Source organism: Agelaius tricolor, unplaced genomic scaffold (assembly GCF_023055355.1).
Source record: "Agelaius tricolor isolate 1412-34295 unplaced genomic scaffold, bAgeTri1.0.p SCAF_10, whole genome shotgun sequence".
Taxonomy (NCBI): Eukaryota; Metazoa; Chordata; class Aves; order Passeriformes; family Icteridae; genus Agelaius; species Agelaius tricolor.
Genome location: NW_027269270.1, coordinates 21,903,585 through 21,926,625, shown reverse-complemented (window position 1 = coordinate 21,926,625; position 23,041 = coordinate 21,903,585). Strand labels below are relative to the sequence as shown.

Genomic DNA, 23,041 nt, shown 5'->3' with positions numbered 1-23,041 from the left:
GGCTGGACAGTGCTGGCCCTGTTACCAAGAAATCTTTGGCAACCAGACACTTCAGAGGAGCAACAGTTAAGCCCAGTTCTCCAGTCTACACATTATCTAAAGGCAGCATTCTAGCAATTACCTAACAAGATTAATCCTTAAAGAAAATTACCTACAAGGAAGGATAAAAGCTATTTTGAATTTACAAACATGCCAAAGCTCAAAGAGGTAAAGAATTTCCCAAGGTCACACAACAGGACTGTGGAAGATCAGGAAGATAATTTTTCCACTCTTCAACAAGTCGGAGGCATCATTATGATATAACACTACTCATGAAACATTTCATGCATTTCCTGCCTATCCTAATTCAGACAAGACTTACATGTTTGAGAAAACACACATTCGAAATCTGGGGTCTTGTCACAGGACAAAAGATGTGGTTCCCACTTCTTACAAGAGCAAATTTCAACCTTAAAATGATCAATGGCCAAGGCAAGAATTTTGAGGACACAGCATATTACCTCATTATTGCTGTAATGTAAATCCATAGTCTGTCCAAAAGCAACTTTAGCTTTAGCTGCAAGATCTTCAAGTTTAACAGGCCTTGGTAATTGCAGGATCCTGAAACACAATTTAAGTTATAAAGAATTTCTATCCATTACTTATGAAAATCTGGCAACTCATTACTTAAGAACTATCTCAGAACTAAATTTACTACTAAAAAGACTGTAAGAGACTATACTTTATTCCCTGTCCTCCATATTTTGAGACTTTTAAAAAAGAAAGAAAAGCAGTGAAAAATCTAAAAGGAATAATCAGATACAGAATTAGATTTCATTGTAACTATTTTACTTGCTTAATGTTTTGCAAGCCTCCATTTCTGAGGGAAATTCTTAGAAACTTCTACATTTTTCCACTTTAGAAAACTACAACAATGGAGTGCCATAGACTGACAAGCATAAGCATAGAAAGGAATTACTCCTGCAGTCCCCATTTTTTGGAAATCCGAAAGACTATCTTACCTGAGGAAGGTAACTAAATGTCACCATCTTTACCATAATGAACTACACACTCAAACTGCCCAGTCCATCACTAACTGTGCTTCAAGTGTGCTCCTGTAAGAATGGTGCAGTTGTAGGTCAACAACTTAAGATTTTCTTTAAACTCAATGTCCCATCAAACTCATCAGCCCAAACTGTGTATAAGTAACCTTTTACTACAGAAAACCATTTCATTTTTGAGATACGACACCATTAAACAAAAAAGTGCTTTTAATAGGGACTAAGCTATCAAGGTACATTCAATTCACATTCAAAAAAGACAGAGCACTCAAATTCTGTGAACTAGAAAAGTTAGCAAAGGGTACCTGTCCCTTTCATCAGTAGTTCAGTTAGTAGTGTGGTGGTTTGGGGGACATTTTTTCTCACTGAAATGAGGCTAGAAACCAGGCCAATTTCAATTAAAAATTATTTTTAAAAAATACCCTAAAAAACCAAACAAATCAACCCCCCCAAAACCCAACAAACACCAGTTTCTCACTGTAGTTAACAATTTGGGCAGCAAGCCTGCAACTCTACCCATCACACTACATGCTCCTTGGAACAAAGTGCCACATTCACCACTGAAAGCAAGTCTGGAATCACTTCTCTTTTTCACTTCCCTTCTTAAAAACTAGTGAGAAAGCCATTGCATAATTTTTTTTCCCTGCATGATTTCTTCCCTTGATCACTAGAGCTACATGCTCGAGCAAACCAACATATTATAACTCATGCTGAGCAATGATCCTAGGCTGCCTAGAACCCCTGGGCAAGCAGGCTGAAGTCACTTGGGACAGTTCATCACAGCCCTGGGTTAATGAGCATAAAAACCTGGGAAAGGTCTCTTTCCATGCACTTACTTTATGCTTGTATTAATATTGAACTGGTTAACAGTCCATTGTGAAACTGAAATATGATGAACTGCAAAATGCACCATCTGTACAGACTGGCAGCATGCAAACATTCCTCTGTTTTTAAATTCATGCTTCCTCTTACTTCACTAGAAATTGTTAGGTAGATGAGACTTCAATTCTCAAAACTTTCAAAAAAACATATTCCCTCCAAATTATATAGAGAACTCAACCATTACTGATGCACTTCTACATGTGATGTTCAGAGAGTCACACTAAGGGCTGCCCAGAACTAGTATAGGGTTTATTGAAGCTAATTTTTTAAAAATAATTTAATATTTCTCTTGAGAAATAGCATGCCCAGGACATTACTTCCTTTTTTGTGTAAGTATTGTCAAAGATCTTATTCTATAATAATTTATCTCTAAGTAGAATGAAATTTGGTACTTTCAGAGACAGACAAAATGAATTGTCAACAAACCAACAAATTGGAATTATACATCCAATTCTCTAAAAGCTTTTGAGCAGACACCAGAGAAGAGATTATATAGAGACAGATGTTTTTATACTTTACCATGTGCATCATCCACCTCTCATAAACAACATGTAAATAAATTTTAACTGATTAAATTAAAACAATCTGAGTCTAATAAATTTTCCTCTTATAGTTGTCAGACTGGCACCCCTGAAGTAAAATCCAACCTCCTCCTCTGGGTATTACAGTAACAATACATTATCACACATTTATTTCACACTCAATGAAGGACAAAAATGTATTTTCTGGTCTACTCAAACTTGAGATCTATTTTAAAGACTTAAGTAATTATACAAGGCTACAAACATCTATCTGAAGTGTAACCAAATGAAGGATACTACATTGGACATAGTCACAGTATGATATTTAGGTGTTTGCACACTTAGAACCCATATTTTAAACATTTTAAAGAGTTAATTCTCTCTAAATTGTGTTAAAAAAACTAAATTTAAGCTCAAAAAAAAAAAAAACTTAGAGATCTGAAACACTTCAAACTGTTAATCTGATACTTTATGACAGGAGCATAACAAAACCATAAACAAAGAGACAAGACTGTTTCTTTACCTTTTTTCACCTCGATGTTCAAATTTGACTCTAACATCATTCTGTAAGAAAAGAGATAAAGGAACCACTATGAGTTTGTTATTACCTCTTTTGATGAAGTCAATGAACTCCTATTCAATAGTCCTACACTAGAACTAAATTCCATATTAATTTTCTGTCCTTTCCAATATATCAAGTATTTTAATAAGCTCCATTTGCTGAGGTACACGATAGAGGCTTAAAGAGTTCAAAACCAAAAAATGTTAAAAATAACTTATAGTGTTAAAATACAAAAACTTATTCTGAAGTGCAATGAATGCTTCTGTAAATAAACATATTATTTTCTATCAATACATGTTAATATTATAACATATTTATGACTTCAAATTTAATGTGGACGTGGTTACCAAAGAATTCTGTATCCTGAATAGGCAGATGGATTTAGCTACCAATAATATGTTTGTGAGTACACTTTGCAGCTGAGGGTTCCAGGCCTAAGAAACATATCTTGTTTCATAAGCATAACCATAGAAACCCAGGCCTACAATTAAGCCAGCAGTCATGCAATACATCTCCCAATAACCACCTCTGTATATACTTGCAGTAAACAAAAAAATAACACTGCTTTGCAAAATCATAACTTTAGGAATCAAATTGTATTAGCAACTACTGCAGGAAAAACAATAATGCATTCAACCACAAAGTTTATCTAAGTAATGGTGTTTCATCTTCCAAAAGAACTGATTTTCAAATGATTACTTTCAAAATCCACAAATTGAAACCATGATAAACATTTCTTCTAACTTTCTAAACACAGATTATACTCAAATTATTTTGGATCATATATGCATGTTACCACAACATCTAAAGTCACAGCTCAGATGTGAGTTTCAAGACAGTAGCAAAGCACCACTGTGTTACAGACTGAACTCTAACAACTTTTAAAGCACAGAATTAAAATTATGTAGACATGTGGCTTTGACAGTTTAAGAGCCAAATATATCCTAAAATTTTCATTTTTAAACGGTTAAATTAACACAAACTGAAGTTTATTGAACTGTAAATTAAGGATCAAATCAAATAAACATACAGTTAACTCAATTAAGGTAGAAGTCTACATCCTCTCCTAATCTCTCCATACTATCTTTGATAGTAGTTCAAACCTATCAATTAAGTATTTACTACTTTTCTATTTGTGTTCTGTATCTACAGAAAAAAATGCAGCTGAAAAGAACTCTTATTTCCAGCTGCATGAACAAGAAATTGAGGCAAAAGATGCAGTGAAAGAGTTTAAGCATATTTCTGCTGCTGTACTGACATTTCTTCGTGGTATGATATAGGTGACATTTGGATTATCTACTAAACCTATAAAATTATTCCTTGGTATTTTAAAATAGTATAGTTCCAATATAATAATAACAACAAATATAAAATCACTTTACATATGGTGTAAATACCTCTATAATCTTCAATTTATTTATTTAACCACACACTATGATCTGTTCTGAAATGCCATTTCATTTTGCTGTTAATATAAGAATATGAACAAAGAAAATGGCAGCACACGTGGGAGACTAATAGCTTATTCTGGTATGCTCACTGGTCTGGCAAGAAAAATAATTACAGAAGTCACAGCAGGACACTCCATGTTCAGTACATTAGTGAGGATATTGAAGATTACCTGTTTTTTAGGGGAAGATGACTTTGGTTTTCCTGTTTCTTGCTGGGGCAATACAGGACGACTGGCCTTATGAAGCACAGCCAAATCCTGCATGATTGAATTCAAAGCTTGCTGCTCATCTGCTCAGAGAAAAAGACCAGACAAGTATAAAAGGCTGTTACTTTTGAAGGGCATTACTGTCTCATTTCACAATTAGGCAGGCATTAGTCTAAAATCTAAGAGTCTGCATTACACTTCAATACATAATTACCAATTTAAAGAAAAATTGTTGCCACATTGTAAACATTTTTATTTAATTTATCATTAACAGTGCTTAAGGAAATAGCTTAATCAGTAACCCCAATTCAATAACAGGTTTAAAAAAACTGAAGTCATAACATAGATTAAACTTTAAACAACTCCAGGCTGTATTAATAAGAGAAAGGGGATGCAGGAGAAAGCCTTGCCTATTTCGATTCAAACAATATCCATAGATGAGACATTTACTTCCCACTCCTTTACATAAAATAAAGAATAAAAAGCAAGTTCTTTTGAACTATTTCTCCTCTGTCTTGAACAGGTATGATCATGCCCATGAGAGGCATACACAAACTCCCACATGAACACCTCAACTGCCTGAGCTTCTGCTGATATCCCATGGAGCATTATAAAAATCCAAAACAAAAACATCACCACAACAAAAAAAACAAACCAAAAATAAAACACCGCAGAACTTTTCCAGGACTGAAAATACAGAGGATTTTAGGGCTTAAAGGACGAATTCACATGGAGAACCAGAAGCTTTGAACCCAGGGGATAATTTAGGGGCAGGAATGCTACATAAATTAGGTTCAAGGTGACAAAAAATCCTAAATCCTGACAATCTGCTGCAGCTGTGATGTCCTGATGTCATGATAGACAAAATCTGCCCCAGAACTGGGATGTTCCTTTAGACAGGAAAGCACTTAGGAACTCAAAAGCCTGTACATCCATCACTAAGAGTAATTTATTTCAAATATTTCATATTAATTCCTTGCTACAGCAATAGTAGTGCACTCAGCATGTATCTAGAACACCAGACAATAAAATTTATCTCCAGAGGTGTTGACTGTGTGCCTTCATGCTCCTTCACAAGGGATATGCTTGTTGAAGAATTCATTGCTAAATGCTGTGATTTACAAAGAACTGGATTTCTCAACATGGACCTGAGAAAAGCTCAGCATTAAAAGCAGCAAGCAAGCATCTCAAGCATTCAGCAACGAGAATTCCTTCCTTCCTATTCTAAAATATATTTATCATATAAGGAAATTTAAGTGTTCTAATTTAATAGATTCCTTATAGAACAGAAAGCTGGTCTGAAAATGAGTAACTCTGATCATCACTCATGCTGTCATAATTCATAACTCTACTAAGATATGCAAATCTATAAAAGCAAGTTTTACCAGCAATATTTAATAGCAGAACTAAAGGTGTTCTTGCAGCTCAGTTATTGATTTCTCACACTAAAACACACTTCAAAATTTGCCACAATTAAAACAGTTGAACTATTTTATTGTGTTATGGCCTATTGCAGTGCTCAGCAATGCAAAAAATAAAATAATGCTTTAGCAGTTTGTTGGAGTTTCCAGTGGTTACTGGATCGGATATTTTATACAAAAGAAACCAAAGTACTGTGGCAAAGCATCTAAAGTTACTAAATATCCAGTATGACTCAACAGTCATTTCTCTCACACAAAATGTCAGAGAATATCAGAAATCTGAAGAGTGCTGTATTCCTAGATTGAGCAACTTTATTATTAAGCATAAGGTTAGAAAAATTGGCAAAATATTAAAAAATAAACAAAACCAATACAAAAATGTGTGTGGTGTGGTTGGTTGGTTGGTTTGTTGGGATTTTTTGGAGAGGGAGCCCCAAGAAATGATTACAATAACAACATGGTGAACTCACTAAAAACATACAGCTTGAAAAATTGACATACAATTTAAAGTAATACAAATGTGCCACGTAAGTAGAACAAGTCAAACCATCTGCACAGAAGTGGCTTGGCACTGTCATGACACAAGGCAGTAAGATAAAGCTCTTATATGTAGATTTTGTGTTTTGAGTTTGATTCTAGCACCCATCAGCACTTAGAGCACAGTAAGTATTGCTCAGTACCTTAATACCATGAACCTCAACTTCCTTAACTTGAATCTGTAAGTACAGCTGAAGACAAACACCTTTTGTTTCACATACCAGAACTGTGAACATGGAGCTGAATCTGATGTTGTGTTTATGATCTTCTGTTTTGTTTGCCCTCAGCACTGTGATTTTATAATAAAAAAAAAAAAAAAGAGGGAAAAGTACTATATTATAAGGAAGGGGACAAACCAACCAACCAACCAAAAAAAACCCAAAAAACCACAAAAGGAATATTTTCAACACTAGTGAAGCTGCTGAACACTGCCTTTCATATATAGATGTTACATTATGTTAAACAGCCAAAGCATGTTTCCCAGGAATTGTAAATTTTTATGTAAGTTACACAGAAGACTTACCCATTATGGCAATGAGTCTGAAAAGTCAAACTTCAGGGAAATGGTTGCTTCATTAGCATTATTTTATTTCCTAAAAAGCAAACCCAAAAACCCCACAATTACTAAAGTTGTCAAAGCCATGTAAAACAGTTAACTTTTCATTGTTTATAGGTAGTTTTTCTAAGATTCTACATAGCAAACTCACATATAAACTACAAATAAGCTTGCATAAGACATATATGTGGAGAAAACAGCTTTTGCATCCCCAAGAGTCAAAAAAGCAGAACACATATTAATAATGATTTCCTATGCCGTGTTTTTTTTTATCAGCAGTTGCCTTGGAGAATCTTCCAAAAAATTATTCACTTAAAGTGCTTATTAAACATCTTTTTAACTCTGTATTTGATCCAACTGTCTTAAAATGAGAGCTAATGTAATTTTCAATAAAATGTCTGTTTTAATTAGCTGTCAATACATTAAACATAACAATGTATTTCATGATTTTAGATTAAGCACTTCTGTAATATTTCTTTGTAAGCATTCCAAAGAAATACAGTAGTTCTGTGAGGAATTTTAAATCTTCTACCACACCTGAAGACAACAAAACCAACTTATATCTCCAAACAAAAACATCCCAGATGTTCTTCCTCAACCTAGCTGAAAAAAACCAAACTTGAAAGCTGAAGATATTTGAGCTTAAGGGCTCACATAGGGCTGAAGAAAAAAACAGCTCCTCCAAGTTCCCCCAGCTACAGCAACTCATTCTTTAGCCTTAATTTGTGATATGTCTCACTAAAACATAAGCTAATAAGTAAGCATCCATTTATTTTCCCCTCCACTTCCTTAAAAAAAAAAAAACCCAACTTAAGAAAATTAAATTTCTCTGAATAACTTATGTTTCTTATTTTATTGCCCCTTTTAACCAACCTTTTAACCAAAATTATCAGTTCAAATATGAAGTATAATCAGTCACCTTAACAACCTTTGTGTTAGCATTTAATGTTACCTTAAAAATAAGCTAACAACATTAAAATTTCAATTAGAAACATGACTCAGACCCAATTTTATTAAGACCTTTATGAATTTGCCTTGTGAAATGGAAAGACTTCTTTTTTTAACTAATCATTTTCACAATGGTTATAACAACAGGGTGGTTGTGGAGAGTGACTAAAAATAAGATAACAAAAATCAACATTTTTCAAACAAGTCTATATAAATTCAGTAAAATGGAAAAAGCATACCCTAATCCCTAGCTGCAAAGCAGCATAAGTATAGCACACACACAAGAGTAGATTACAATCCAAGACAAAAAAAAAGGAAGGAAAACCAAAAAATTGCAACTCAGAGAAAGACTCAGGAGAAGCAAAGGCTGCAAACACAAAGAGCAGATGCAAAGGTAGAATAAAATTATGTCAAGGTCTTGCAGAGAGACACAAGCAGCCTGAATTTGAATGTAATTAAAGAAGGGATGACAGAGTGAATTTCAAAAAGGTGTTTGCTACACTCTTATCACATCATCAAAGGAGAATATCCTAGCAACAGCATTTTGTATATAAGGGTGGAGAGATGCTGATTCATATTCATGATTCATTTCCCACCAGCCACCTTCCAGAGTCTGGAAGTCTTTCAAAATCTGAGAAAGCTAAAAACAATTTCCAAGAATCACAATTTGCAAATATCCAAGAAAATGGCTATTTTCTTTCTTCGGTGGCTTTGTCAATGCAAATGAAACAAAGCCTGAGGACAAGTAAGCCGTGCTGATGATGCAGCTGTTTCAGACACCCGGAGCTAATTGCCCATTCTCACACACTTCTATAATAACCAGACACGGTGCCTCTCAGTTACTAAATCAAGAAGAAAAAAACCCAGTGAAGCAAGCAATCAAGTTTAGCCTGATTTAGTAAGGAATTCAGACTTACACAGGAAGACTTTACCTACATAGAAAGGTGCTTTACACTTTCAGAGTCCAAACCTGTTGCAATAGTGGGGCAAGAATCTCAAGGATATCAATTCCCTCCATTAAAATAAATGAGTGCAAAGATAAATGTTTTCCAACCCTTACAGCAAAGCAAAATGACATAATGTGAACTCAAAATACAAAAGATGCACTGTGATTACTTCAATCACAGGTAAAGATTAAATCAGACTTACACTGTATTAGACACAAGCAAGTTAAATCAAGGCAATACAAGACCAGTATCTGCTTGCACTGCTATTCAGAGAGACACCTGTCTATAACACATGAAGCAAAAAGAGCCAAGTAAAAATGAAGAGTGAGCATTCACAGGTGATTTTTCAGACTGTAGAATGGACAATCAGAATATCACGAAAGACTGTAAAATTTTATTTCATAGCAAGAAGAATGAGCCAGATAAAATGGTTTTACTCTAAAAATGTTATTCTTAAACAATCAAATGCTTGGTCTCACACAACCAACATCCTATAAATCACAGCAAGCAAGGCTGACAAAACCTCAAGTGATCACCTAGTCAAATACACCTACTTAACCTTTCATCAAAATAATGCACAGCACTGCTTGTTAAGGTTTATATTTTAAAAAAGTAAGCACAGTGTCTGTGAACAAGACAAAGAGTAATACCTAAATCTGTACTTCTGTAGCATTTTTCATAACTCAAAGCAACTGCTGGCATAAATAACAGTAACGACACTACATAGTGTGGTGAGCATAGAAGTCAGTATTGTTACAAGACATTAGAGGGTAACTCCATAGAAATGAACATAAAGAAGAGGATTGCATATGGACATAGACACAAATGAACACTGGACAAAAAGCCAGCCTTTTCAAAGAATATGAAAGCAGCAGCAGTAGCACAAAATCGCAAATGACAGAAAAAAAGAGAATTGAAGAACAGTAATGAGAAAAAGGTGAACAGTAACACATCAGATGTGACATCAGCCTTAGAAAAACTTGGATCTTTAACATATTGTAATAATACATTAAAAACACATTTTCAGGGAAAGCAGATAAGGGAGAAAAAGACTAAAATAATCCAAATCAAAAGCCAATGATACATTGCTAAATTAAGGTAACATTTGGAAAACAAAACTATAGTAATAAATGATGCAAAACATAGCAAATGCCTTGATTTCAAGGTTTACTGCCAAGCAAAATATGTCTTCTTGAAATAATTACAGATTAGTTAACAGGACTAACTGCAGCAATCACCCTACTTAGGTTTTTTCAACATATCTGGCTAAATATCACATACTTATTTGCTTTAAAACCTCAATTAATTAACAGGAAACCCAGCTGATGGACTAAAATAAAAGAAATCTATATTCCTACTTAGCAGAAAACTCCAATGAACATGATTCTCACTGCAGGCCCCTGGAGACCAACAATGATCAGGCAGGCACAATGAAATAGACAAGTTAAGGCTTAAGGAAATTATCTGAATCATGTCTGAAAACAGTTGCAGTCCAGCAAAATGTATTTAAATACCATTAAGTGTTTTAAATGCATATAATAATTTACTGTGGTTACTCCCCATTTATTATTAATTAAAAATAATAAACACTTTAAAACTGAGATGAACTGTGTTTATTATATTAAAATTCACAGGACTGCTTTCTGAACTTCTATACTCCCTGCAACCAGGAGGGCACCACCCACAATTAGAAGCTGTGTTTCATGCAGGTCTAAATACTGTGGTTTATTACATTTACTCAGTAATGTTTTTGCATTGAATGCATTTGGACATAAAGACAATCATTTAGGCAATTGGAAAAAAGGTTGCAGCCACAAGATTTGACAGTCTTAGCAAGAAACAATTGAGAAGAATTATTAAATCACAATGTAATTATCTAACATAGGTGCAGTACACAATAAAGTGGCATAGTGAAATCCTTGTGTGTATAAAAATGCGGTGAATGCAGAAGCCATCTTGCTTCTGTACACAACCTGCAGGCACAGTGCTCTGTGCAGACTGCACGTGTGGGATGGCTGAAGCATCAGAATCTTTGTGGCTGGCACAAGAGGTATCAGGTGTCTCTACAATGAGCAGACTTGTGATTTCTTACACTGAAGACTTTTAAAATCTTCCTGGCAAGCAAAAGAAAAGTGAGTTAATGTCTCACTGAGCCTACAGGAGCATGCAGACTTACCTCATCTATACAGATACAGACATGATTTGGTATTTATTTTATGAAAAGAATGGTTACTAGCTGTACGCCTTTCAAGTTCAATTTAATACACAGACAAACAAAAAAAGTAACAAAAATCTCCAAACCAATAAAACTGACCAGAAGACTTGCATAAAAATCAAGATCTATGGATGGTGCCCTCCCAGTTTCAGGAAGAATAAAACCTCAAAAATCAGTGCTGTCAGTTCAGGCACCTTAAATGCAGCTCTCACTCAAATTACCTAGGGAGCCAGATTTCAGAATTAACTGAAGGATCCAATGTGCCCAGTGACAATAGCACAATTTCATTCAGATTAAATCTTTAGTTCCTGCTGTTCAATAAACTGTAATTTGACAGAGTCATGTAACATTTATCAGCTTGATGAACTATGATGTTGACTTGAAAAACTTACAATGTGCTAGAAGGTTTGAGAATGTAAGGACAGAGTTTTTAAAAACTGTTCTCATAAAAAATGGAAAGCAGCAGTTCAAGATGAGTTTATACCGAAATTAGGCATTTGAGATAAATATCTTAACACTTACAGCAATATTCACAAAGAATAACCAGAGTCTACGAAAGCTAATCTCTCTACACTTCCTTTACAGTTGACAGGGAGAGATAAGCATATTTAGAGAGTTTCAAAACACTCAAATGCAAGTTTCCTGCTTTGAATGAACCTCTTCTTTCCAAGTAGTATCAAGAGCCTCTATTAGCTACCCTTCGTAGGCCTACTCCATTTCAAGTACACCAAAAAGATAAGACTGTAATTGGCCTCAAACAGAAAAACATCTACTTTCCTCAACAAGATCTCTTTCCTCACCTAATTCGAGTTTTACAGAACATCTCTATTTCCTGTATCTGTCATTGCCTCGGCAGCAGCCAAAGCACTTGACAGCTCATTCCTCAACCTAACTGAACAATTACTTTGCTGATACATCAAGCAAATCTTCCTTGAAAGTCATGATGCTTTCTTAAGATCTGTTCATGATTTTTAAACTTAAAAATGTCAAATTGAGGAAGGGTCACAGCAGCTGAAACTTACAGACAGGCACCACAGCGACACCTTGCAAAGTATGTTAGTGCTACCAATTTCACAACAGAACATACTGGCTGCAAATTGACTGCTCAATCTCCTCTCTTATCCAGGACCAGATTTTCTCACAAAGATGTGTCAAAAAGACACAGCTCACTGGGCTACACATAACTGCATCACTGCCTCCAGAGCACTCTGACATCTTGGAAATTTATCACAACCATCATGGTGGAAAGCCCCAGCACCACAACACAAACGTTCCTTACCATTAGTGGGCTATTCACATCATAAAATCATAGTTGCATTACTGTATTAAGGCTAACTCAATATAATAAGATAACATTGGAGTGTTGACAAACACACACACAATAAAACACTTCTCTGATGTTTGTAACTTTATCCTAATTTACTATCTTACATTAACTGAGTAGCAGCTGCATAGAAGGTGTCTCAAACAAAATAAGTATGAAATTTTTAGATTCTAGAATCCCATGAAACATGCACTACAGTGAGTGAATATTAGGTAGACTTAGGTGCTTGTGTCTCCTTCCAAAAATCTCAAGTGGTGCTCTTGGCTCAGCACTTAGCACTGCCACTTGGAGCCCTTAGGCTGAAGCTGTCACGAAGGGCACCAATATTTATTTTTCTCCAAACTTTAGACTAACACGTCAAAATACTTGTGAAGAAGGGCTAAAGGTGTTACAATGAAAACCATCCCTCACTACAAATGTAACTGCTTGTGCTCTATCCAAGGTCCCACAGGAAGACAACTGTTTGGAGGGGTTTTTTTCCAACAGAGAATTAACAGCACACACCCTAAAAGAATACAGTTTAGCTCTCATCCTCGTGACAGCACTCAAGATCACCAGTTCAGCCAAAGAACTAAATGTACACAGTACAAACTCAATCCTACCAGCACTACCAGTACTGATGATTCCTGCAACCTTCACTACTCTAAGAATGGAAGACCATGCTACAACCAGTGACAAATAAATGGATTTTAAGAGTAACCACTCACTAAAAGAGTAAACCTATCACAAACCACTTGTATCAGCAATATTCTATGAGCAAAAATAAAGTACATTAGAAAAAATGCAGTCTTGCAGCAGTTACTGAGTATTGCAAACAACTGCAGCATTTCAATTAATGTACAAGAGTGATTACACACAAATCTTCAGTCAGATATGGCTTTTGAGGACATACAGAAGAAAGCACCTACTCAAACTCCAGTAACTAGTTCTATCCTTTTCACTTAACCTTCCAGTTTTGTGACTGTGATGGGTTGAAATACAAGCATTTTGGGAAATAAGCCAGACAAATAACCCCACTCTCCTTTTCTACACCTAGTTTTAATACCTACCTTCAGGTACTGAAACTGCAAAGCTTTGTTTTTCTTCAGTCTAACAGTCATATTTGGAGGACAGAATGGAGGACAGAATCCTCCATTCAGAGCAAAACTCAACTATTTCAAATTTGCAGCAGTTGAGAGTTTAAATCATGGCTGCAAATCACATCACCATTTCAAATCAAGTACCAAAAAAAATTAACACAAGGATACATATGAGCCTTTTTGATCAATATGATCCACCTGGCATTTTGCTGTGACGCCAGGAAGAACAGAATCTAAGTCTCCAAGAACATTTCTGCGTCTCCAGCATGAAGACAGCTCAGTCTCAATTACTCTCCATCTTCAAATTTTTCAAGACATAAAGGAGAAATTGTCTTCAGTGAACAGCCTTTGTTATACACTATCTTACTCATTCCTCAAAGCACAGTTGTTCCTCAAAGCACAGTTCTTCCTGCTCACTACTCAAGGCAGTGATACATTGAGGAAATACAGAGTACAGTAGTACAACTATGATTTTTCTCATCTTCTGCTGCCTTGCTGAAATGTTTTCCCACTCCAGTGACGCACCAGCACCTGAAGCTTCTGCCTAAAATGCATTTCCTGGCTCATACTCAATTCTTCCTCATTAAGTACCCCACGTGCTCTTCTCATCGTAATTCAAATTAGCTTTTTACATTCAATCAGACTGTTCCTTCATTTTTTTCTATCCTCAAAACAAGTATAAAATGCAAAAAACCCCTCATAATATGCTAGCATGGAATATTTAAGTAGATGAGACATTGATGAGCCATACAGATTTCCAACACAGCATAGAAAAAACACCCCTGAATCCATCTCTAATTCAAGAATAAAACATGCAATAACAAATAGCAATGAATTGAACCAGGGTGTCCCAGGTACAGACAGACTCAGACCTCTCACACTTGGAACTGTACAGAGAGCTCAGTAACACCACCAAGAAGAAAGGTGTGTAATGATTATACACTAATGGAAACAGTAAAAACCATGTGCACATGCACAGCTAACACATCATATGCAAAATCCAAATATTCTTTTACGTGACTGTGCAGCATTTTTGTAGCAAGCAGGTCTTGCTGCGCAGGTCGAAATGGACAAATTTATACGTTTTTACCCATATGCAGTAGGCACTGTGATTTAAACTGGATGAATCACAGAGGCTAAAACACTAAGAGTGCTAAGCAGTCAAGTGCACAAACTCTTCATCACTTTACACTTTGATCTTTAGCTCCCTGTGAATCAAAAAAAAAAAAATCATAATTCAACCCAAACCCTCCTAATAACATTTAAACCAAAATGTAAAAATAGAAACCTAGGTTTGCCAAAACACCCCAGCATGAAATGCAAAGACACGAAGACAACATATTATCATCAGGTTTCCTTCTCACACCTGCACTAGCACAGCCCTTAGCAGTGGGTACCAAATGATGAGGGCTATGATGCTTCATTATTGTACTTTTCCCTCAAGTGATAAAAATGTAAAAACCTTCATAAATAGAGCTAATAAGGAAAACTAACTACAGTTCTAGAGAAAGGATTACTATGCCTGTGCCCATTTCTATCTATCAACTTTAAGAAAACTGTTCCACTGCTAAGGTTGCATTTGTGTCAAGAGAGTAGTGCTGCTTGTCTGCACTAACTGCTGCTGTCCAGCTGAACCTTAATGACAAGCAGGAGATCTGGAGCCAACAGATGATCCAGCTGAAAAGATTTTACATTTTAATTAATAATCGGCCTATCTAACTGGTTTCACATTTCTACAGTATCAATGCCAGCACAAAGAATAGAGCAAGAACTCGTGCTGGAATCAACCCTCTTGGCCACTGCACAGATCTGGATCTTTTTAAAAAGATGACATGCATAATGCAGGGATTTCAAGAAATTACACAATATTAAGTGGGACATATAACAAACTACAAATAATGGACATATGCATAATTGTGATAGATCAGGGAGGAGCAGATATGGCTCTCCAAAAAGAGATCCTCACTTTCAAATCTTGGTGCTCTCTGTGTATGTGTATAAAGAACTGATCTCACTCAGTATCATGGTCTACTTGGATTTATGGTGCTGGAGAAGTCTTGCCAAAGGCCTTCTTGCAGTCACAGCATAAGAAAGAAGATCTACCCTTGCATGAATAAATGGTTACAATATAGAAGACATAGGACAGACAGTTGTTTTCACAAGGAAGGAGGATACCAGTGGGCCTCCACAACTGTGTGTGTTCAATATATTCTAGATTACCCAAGAAACAGGAGCTTTCTGAAACTCCTATTATTTGGGAGAGCAAGGAGAGGACTGACAACAGTAGAGGTGGTGGTCTTTATCAGAGAGAGGACTGAGCAATAAAGCAGGTAATTACCAGCACTGGCGAATGAAAGTCCAAGTTGAGTGGAAGGTAGGAAGGAGAGCAATGGTTCCAACTTTGTACATGAGAAACCAATGGGCTTTGCACTGAATACTGCCAGCACTCAGAAAAAAAGCTAGTGTAAGGAATTGTGAACAAAAAGTGTGAAACATATCACTGACTTTACATTTTGAACACCATTAGCATTCCTGGGACCTTCAGCTCCAGAAGAGGATGTAGCAAAGTAGGAGAAGGTACAATCAAAAGCATAGAATGCTTTTGTTCTACAGGGGAAAAGAAACAGGCAAATTAGAACTGTTTCAATAACATTTAGGTGCGGAGAGAAAGTGATAAAGGGCTACAATATTGTACAATGAACAGAGAGCTGTATTGTGATAACACACAGACAATGTCCACTCTCCTCCAAAAGAAAGGTGGCACCAAAGGAATTCAGTAAAAATGTTTTGAAAGTTTAAAAAAAGAGTAGTTTTTACTAGAACCACGAACATTCCTATAGAATTTCTTGCAAAAGGATATTTGGATGCCAGACATTTATTTAGCTACATGCAAAAAAAGGCTGAGAAAAAAATCCAAACATTACTAGCTACTACGCAAAAACTATTCCAGATTTAGAATCAACCTTTACTAAAAATACTTAGGGATTGAAAGAATATTCAAGCTAAGAATGCTTGAATGTAACACTAAGAATATAACACTGTTCACACTCTTCCATAAGCATTCATTCATACTCATCATTGAGATATGAATACTGGATTTTCTTTTGTTTGATTCTATGACAGATTAAGATTTTACCTAAAACTTGCCAGACAGTTCACCAATAACATATAAATTTGTTTTTAAAAGTCTCATTCAGTATTCATAATAGTGCCAGTATCACAAACACAGAAGCATAACAGATATTCCATGAAGGAACTTGCTGCAGCAAGGCATTCATTAGGCCAGCCATTAAGAAGTCATTACATTATCCACGTCATCCCTGCCTGAAGTTACTGTGCTTACTGCTACCAGCAGGACAAAAAACGCTTTTTTAAACCCAACTTTACATCAAGACAGTTATCATCAAGCCATTATGGAAAAAAAACCCCACAATTCCCATGGGGATTTGCTATTCAAATTGAATTTTATTTTTACAACAAAGTCTTATGCTGGAGTTACAAAAATTGTGGCACTGCTAAAAACACACATAGTCAGTGTGACAAAACAACAATTAAATACAGGTTGAACTTTACCAGTTTTCAACTGCTGCATTAATAAGATATTTAGGATGACAAATCTCACGCTCTTCAATAGAATGTTATATTTCTTTTAGTTTTTCTTTAGAAGTTTAACTTCTGCTTGTGTCAGTGTCTTAGCTCTCTATTCTCTTTTTAAAAAATTATTATAAATTCAAACAGCTTGATCCAGATTTTTCCAGTTTTCAAATGTTTGTTCAAAGATGAGACTATAGTTACTTCCAGTAACATGGCATTTAAACTGTTAACATTTACAGACTTCTTGTCTAAATTATTTTAAAATAATTTTAAGGACAGGTGAGATGCACTCAACATTGACTGCTTGAATACTTCTTCCTGCAAGAAACTAAAAAGGGTCTTTACTAGTAATCGTTATTGGTGTCCATTTAAACTTTTGTGAAGAACACACTGTTGAAAGAATTACAAAATTTGTCCCATCTGTGATCTAGCCTCAAAAATTATGGATAAAAGCATTTACATAAGTCTGATAAAATGGAGTAAAACCAGGGAACATGCTGAACACATCTGTTCCATAGCTGACTCTGCAATTCTTCCAATAAAGCATGCCTATAGGATTAAAATTTCTTCTGCTACATCACTGGACCATATGACATCTCAAGAATGGCAAAAGGCTTGTTCAGGTACAGTTGCATTAAGAGACGTTACCTCAGCAATATAATTCACTCCAAAAGACAGCACATGTACAAAACAGACCAGTGAAGACACACTTGTGCCAACAGAAACTGCATCTAGCCCTAGGAGAACTTGTCCTCAATCCAAATTTCCTGTTGTAGAGCAGGCTTATGTTCAAAAGCCACAGGGATTGCACGTGCTGGGAAAGAGAGATGCAAGAGCAGCAAGTGCATACTCCGCTAAGTCTAAAAATGCTAAACAGAAGAAAACGAACCCAAAATAAAGACTGAATTCAATACAGTTCTATTCCTTGAAAAGATAACTCCAATTCATATATTGGAGTTATACTGAAGAAAGAGATAGCTGATAGAACAAACACTAGTATGAGCTCCTGTGTTAGCAAATGCAGGAGCCAGGAACCTGATGCTGTTGGCAAGAAAAGAAAAATGCCCCAACAACAAAACAAAAACAAAACCCAGCCAAACCTGCATGCACACACCCTAGAATGACATTTTAATAAGGCCACTAGGTTACTTCTGCTACTTGCAGAGTAACTTAATTATTCTGTTGCTCAAAAACTGTCTGTAGAACTTTGAAAAAGATACAGACAAATCAGTGCACAGGGAGACTGAAGAACAAAAATCCTGTTTGGACAGTTTAGTAAAGAAAAGTCTAAAATAAAAGGAGACAGAAGAAGAGTCTTCAGGTATGAAGACTTGGTGAAAAGAGCACAGAAACCATTATCCTGCATGAGTATTAATATTTGGATGAGAATTAAATGGCTTAACTAGCACCAAGACAGAGTTAAATGTTAAGAAAAGCCTCCTAACAACAGTGATAGTCATATGTACCAGCTATAAATAGACCAGTGAAGAGGTGTGGTATTCCCCTCTTCTGAGTTTTTTAAGAGAAGATCAGACAAATGTCTGTCACACATGATTTCAGCATATTTCCTTCTGTCTCTGGTGGGGGCTGAGAAATGAAATCCCTTCCTTTCTTACACATCCATCATCCAAATCAGAAATGTTCATCAGTGCTATCAAACCTGAGCTTCAAAAGTACAGTCTTTCCAATATAAACATCAGAAGCATGTGAATTTTATTGCATTGCTGTTGTCAGATTGTTCATGTGCTTGGCACAAATCATCTCAGGAAAAAAAAAAGCAGCATCTTTTACTGCTGCAGATAATCCACAAATGATGACTGAAAATACAGGAAGAGAAGCAAGTGAGAAAGATATTGTGAAGGATTCAAAGAAAAAAATGGCTGAAAACAAAGTTACAGCAAAGAAAAAATACTTCAGCTTAAAGAAAATTATTTCCCTCTCACATGAAAATTGAGTGAAAGTATGCTGGTATATCTTAAAAAAGATGCAATAATTTGAGATAGAGAAGTACACATAAGTAAGACTTCACAAACAGATGGGACAAAGACACGTCTCTACAGGACTCCCTGCATTACCAATTCCCAACTGCCAGTTTTTAAAGGAACATGTAGACACTTCTGCTTTGGTCCTGCTCAAGTAAGTCCAACTTCAAATAACCTCATCAAGATGGACCCTAAACTGTGCCACATGTGCATTTGTGGGTCAAGTATATATAGCAGTGGTTCCCATTTCCCAGGAGAATCCCTGTAATATCACAACACAGAACTCCATCTTTCCTTTTCTCATTGTCACCAATATTCCTGCTGCTTCTAGAAGATTACATTTAAGATGAATATATTAAAACATCCCAGAAAACCCTGCAAATAAGTATGGTTAGTCTAAGAAAATGGGTTTACATAGAGCCATAAACTTCATTTGTCATATTATTAAATCAAGATGTCATGCCAAGATCCAGAAGTGAGAAGTGAATCACGCATAACATGCTGTATTCTGAACACGTTCCCATGTTTCCAATGTTATTCTACAAGCTGTGTGCAATTATAGCACGCATGATCTATTTTGACCTTAGCACTACAAAACACAAAATATTAAAATAGCAAAAGAAGCATTCTTCCTAAAGAGATTTTTCTTTCTTCTCACAGAAAAATCAGTGTGTTTAACAGAATTTATGGATTTTTTTCTTTTTTTAGTTTAATACTGTGTCAATTCTACTTGAGAATTCTAAAAGCTTGCATTTAGAAATTGAACTTTCAGGACAGCAAATCTAATAGTTTGCCTAATTAGATAAACCTAGAATCACTAGGCAATATACATATTTACATTAGCTTGTCATGTATATGAAAACACATGACATTTTCTGCAAATGTATTTAAGATCTACTTAAATACATCAATCAGTCAAATTTTCATCACTCATTTCTTTTTCTCCAAAAAGTCTAAACAAAGGATATTGTTAGCATCTAAGAAGATATTACTAGAAAGTATGTTCATTACTCCAAACTAAATGGGTGCCTCTCCACAGATCAGAACACCATTGCCTGTGTGTTGTGGAAGAGGGGGAACAAATGAAGGAAATCAATCTATTATCATTCTCAGGCTGCATTTTATAAGAAAACATTACTTTTAAGTTCAGAGGATGCCCAGTTAGAGAGCCACTGAACAACTTCTCACAAAACCAGATTACTCATTACTTCTCACTTAAGTTTGCTGAGGTAAAAAGTCAGCCTACCTTTAATATGAAAGAAAAAAATATAGAACTTTAGACTGCCGAGATTTCAAAGCTTTTTTCTCCATAGTTCCTCGGAAATACTTATTATTAATGACAAACCTCGTCATTCTGATTTGTACCCAAATATGAACAACTTCTAGGAAATGATCAGGAAAAAATGTGACGTAAAAACTGTAACTGTGGACTAAAGTTACAGCTTGACCAACTTGCTTGCTTTCTCCAGAGCAAACTATAATAAAACAATCTCTCCAGCATTTAGAATCACTAGGCTTTAAATTCCACAAGCCTGTGCACTGACTGGCTTTCCCAGCATTCATAGCAAAGAACCACTGAAAAAAAATTGAACGTTTATTCATTTTTACCATAAATTAGTTTTATCAACATAAAGCAGAAACAACACAAAAAAGCTTGCCTACTGATATTAAACAAAAACATAATGCTCATTTCACCACATGACTAAATTCTGTCACAGCTCTCTACCTAATAACATTTACTACAAAACTCCTAAGATTACCAAGCTATCTTGGAAAAAAAAGATTCTCTGACAGTTCAGAAATCTCAGCAAGCCAAGGCAAGCAATGCAAAAACTTCTGTTTTCTTCACCTTACTCTTCTATTAGTGCCAGGTAAACCACCTGTTCAAACACCAACACAGAATTCATCAAGGCAAACTCTACACAAATTTTTCTTCTCAAGCAATGAGTCAATCCGACAAATGTTATCTTCCTGTTCTGCTTTATCAACATACGCTAAAACCTTGGGGGAAAAAAAATCAAATTAATTATATACAGCTTTCTACCTGAATCAAATCTGAGTTCAATATGTATTGGTGGCAGTCATGATAGAACACGTAGTGTAAAGGAAACAGGAATTATAGCAAGTTCTGATTTTAAAATAGATTTCAGAGAAAATCACTTATTTACAGAGTCACTGTAAGGAAAGGTACAGGTGAAAGCAGGAAAAAAATATCAAAAAAAGCGCATCAATGTCCCTTCCCTTAAAAATATCCACAAGGAATTCCACAGGAAACAATACTTTCTAGGCTATTTTGTTAGTGAGTGCTCTGCCACGAGAGAACCCAAGATGCTGTGCATGACAGGCCTGTAGCCATTCACCCTGCTAACACATCTCTGCCATATACACAGCAGTACAATTCCGAAGGCCTCCAACGCTCTGCAACGTGCTGCATTGTTTAAGAAAAGAAACGTTGTAGTTGAGAGACATTTTCTGCGCGGACTAGAAATCCCCCTTATTTCAAGGCAGGCTTCTATTATCTTTTACCACCCTCTTAGAGAACACTGCATGATACAATGCAGCTTAGAAGCTCTCAGCTAATTTAGCGCTTTGATCTTCAGTAATGCCACGGCCAAAAACTAAAAGGAGATTTATGAAGTAAGAGCAACCAAGGGGGAAAAAAAAAAGGCAAAAAACCCCTCCCAACCTCGTGGGTGCTGCAATGCACTTCAAAAGCAACACGGGAATAAATAATCCAACATTCACTTTTTCCCCTGACAAAAACATCTCGCAGAATTTGACCTACATACCCAATTCACAGCACTACCACTGCAGAGCAATTCAAAGACGAGAAACCACAGCAGCATCAGCGAGCAATCACGGCAAGGTTCAGGGTGACACAGAAATACTCGGCAGACACATAAAACACTTAAAACACTGCAGCGGTAATGTAAGCAAGCAACACTAGCGTGTGTCTCCCGGCACCGCAAACAACTACACCGCCGCGAAGCTCCACCTGCACCGGGCCGGCTCCGTGCTGCCCCCGGGCCGGCTCCGTGCTGCCCCCGGCCCGGGCACCTCCGGGACGCCGGGCCCGCCCCGGGGCCCCGCAAGGCGCCCGGGCAAACCCGCCCCGGGGTTCCCCCGCACTGGGGCCGCCCCCCGCCCGCCCCCTCCCCGCGCACCGACCTATGTCACGGCGGAGGCCGGGCGGCCGCCGGGGACCCCCCGCGCTTCCCGGCGGCGGCGGGAGCAGCCCCGGCTGGGCGGGCGGCGCGGAGGGAGCGGCCAGGATTCCGGAGCGGAGCCCACCCCCCCGGGGGAGGGGGGGAAGGGGCCCGGGGCCTGCCCGCGCCGGAGCACGGCGGGGACGGTGACAGGCGGCGCCGAGGCCGGCGCGGAAGGAGCGATGCGACTCGGCAGGCGGCGAGGAGCGGGGCAGGTGCCTCGGGGCGCTGCGGCCGCGGCGCGGCCGGGCCGGGCCGGGCCGGGGGTCCCGTCGGGCGTGAAGCGCCGCGGCTGCCGCTGCTGCCGCCCGCGAGCTCCGCCCCGCGCGCGCCGGGCCCCGTGACGGGGAGGGAGCGCGAGGCGTCACCGCGCGGCGGCGTCACGACGAGGGGGCGGCGCGCGCCCGGGGGCTCCGGGGGCGCGTGCGCGCCGGGACGTGCCCGGGGTTCGAGTCCCGCCCGGGACCCTCCGCGGGCTGAGGGCAGCGGGGCCGCGCGGCTCCTGCCGCTGCCGGACTGGCGAGCCCCAGAGAAGCCCGGCCTAGAGCCGTTCCGCCGTGCGAGGGCAGG

The 23,041-nt window shown here is 37.5% G+C and overlaps 1 protein-coding gene across 1 annotated transcript in view; it reads right to left on the bottom strand.

Annotated features, from left to right (window-relative positions):
• The window catches only part of MAP3K2 (mitogen-activated protein kinase kinase kinase 2), a 49,340-nt gene extending 26,536 nt beyond the window's left edge, over positions 1–22,804 (bottom strand). Inside the window, exons 1-5 of the mRNA XM_071435210.1 lie at positions 22,434–22,804; positions 7,144–7,213; positions 4,627–4,745; positions 2,967–3,007; positions 501–600 (exon numbers count right to left, since the gene is read on the bottom strand). Coding sequence (XP_071291311.1) covers positions 501–600; positions 2,967–3,007; positions 4,627–4,745; positions 7,144–7,147 — 264 coding nt within the window. The 5' untranslated portion in view covers positions 7,148–7,213; positions 22,434–22,804. The remainder of the gene's footprint in view (positions 1–500; positions 601–2,966; positions 3,008–4,626; positions 4,746–7,143; positions 7,214–22,433) is intronic.
• Between the last annotated feature and the right edge of the window lie 237 nt (positions 22,805–23,041).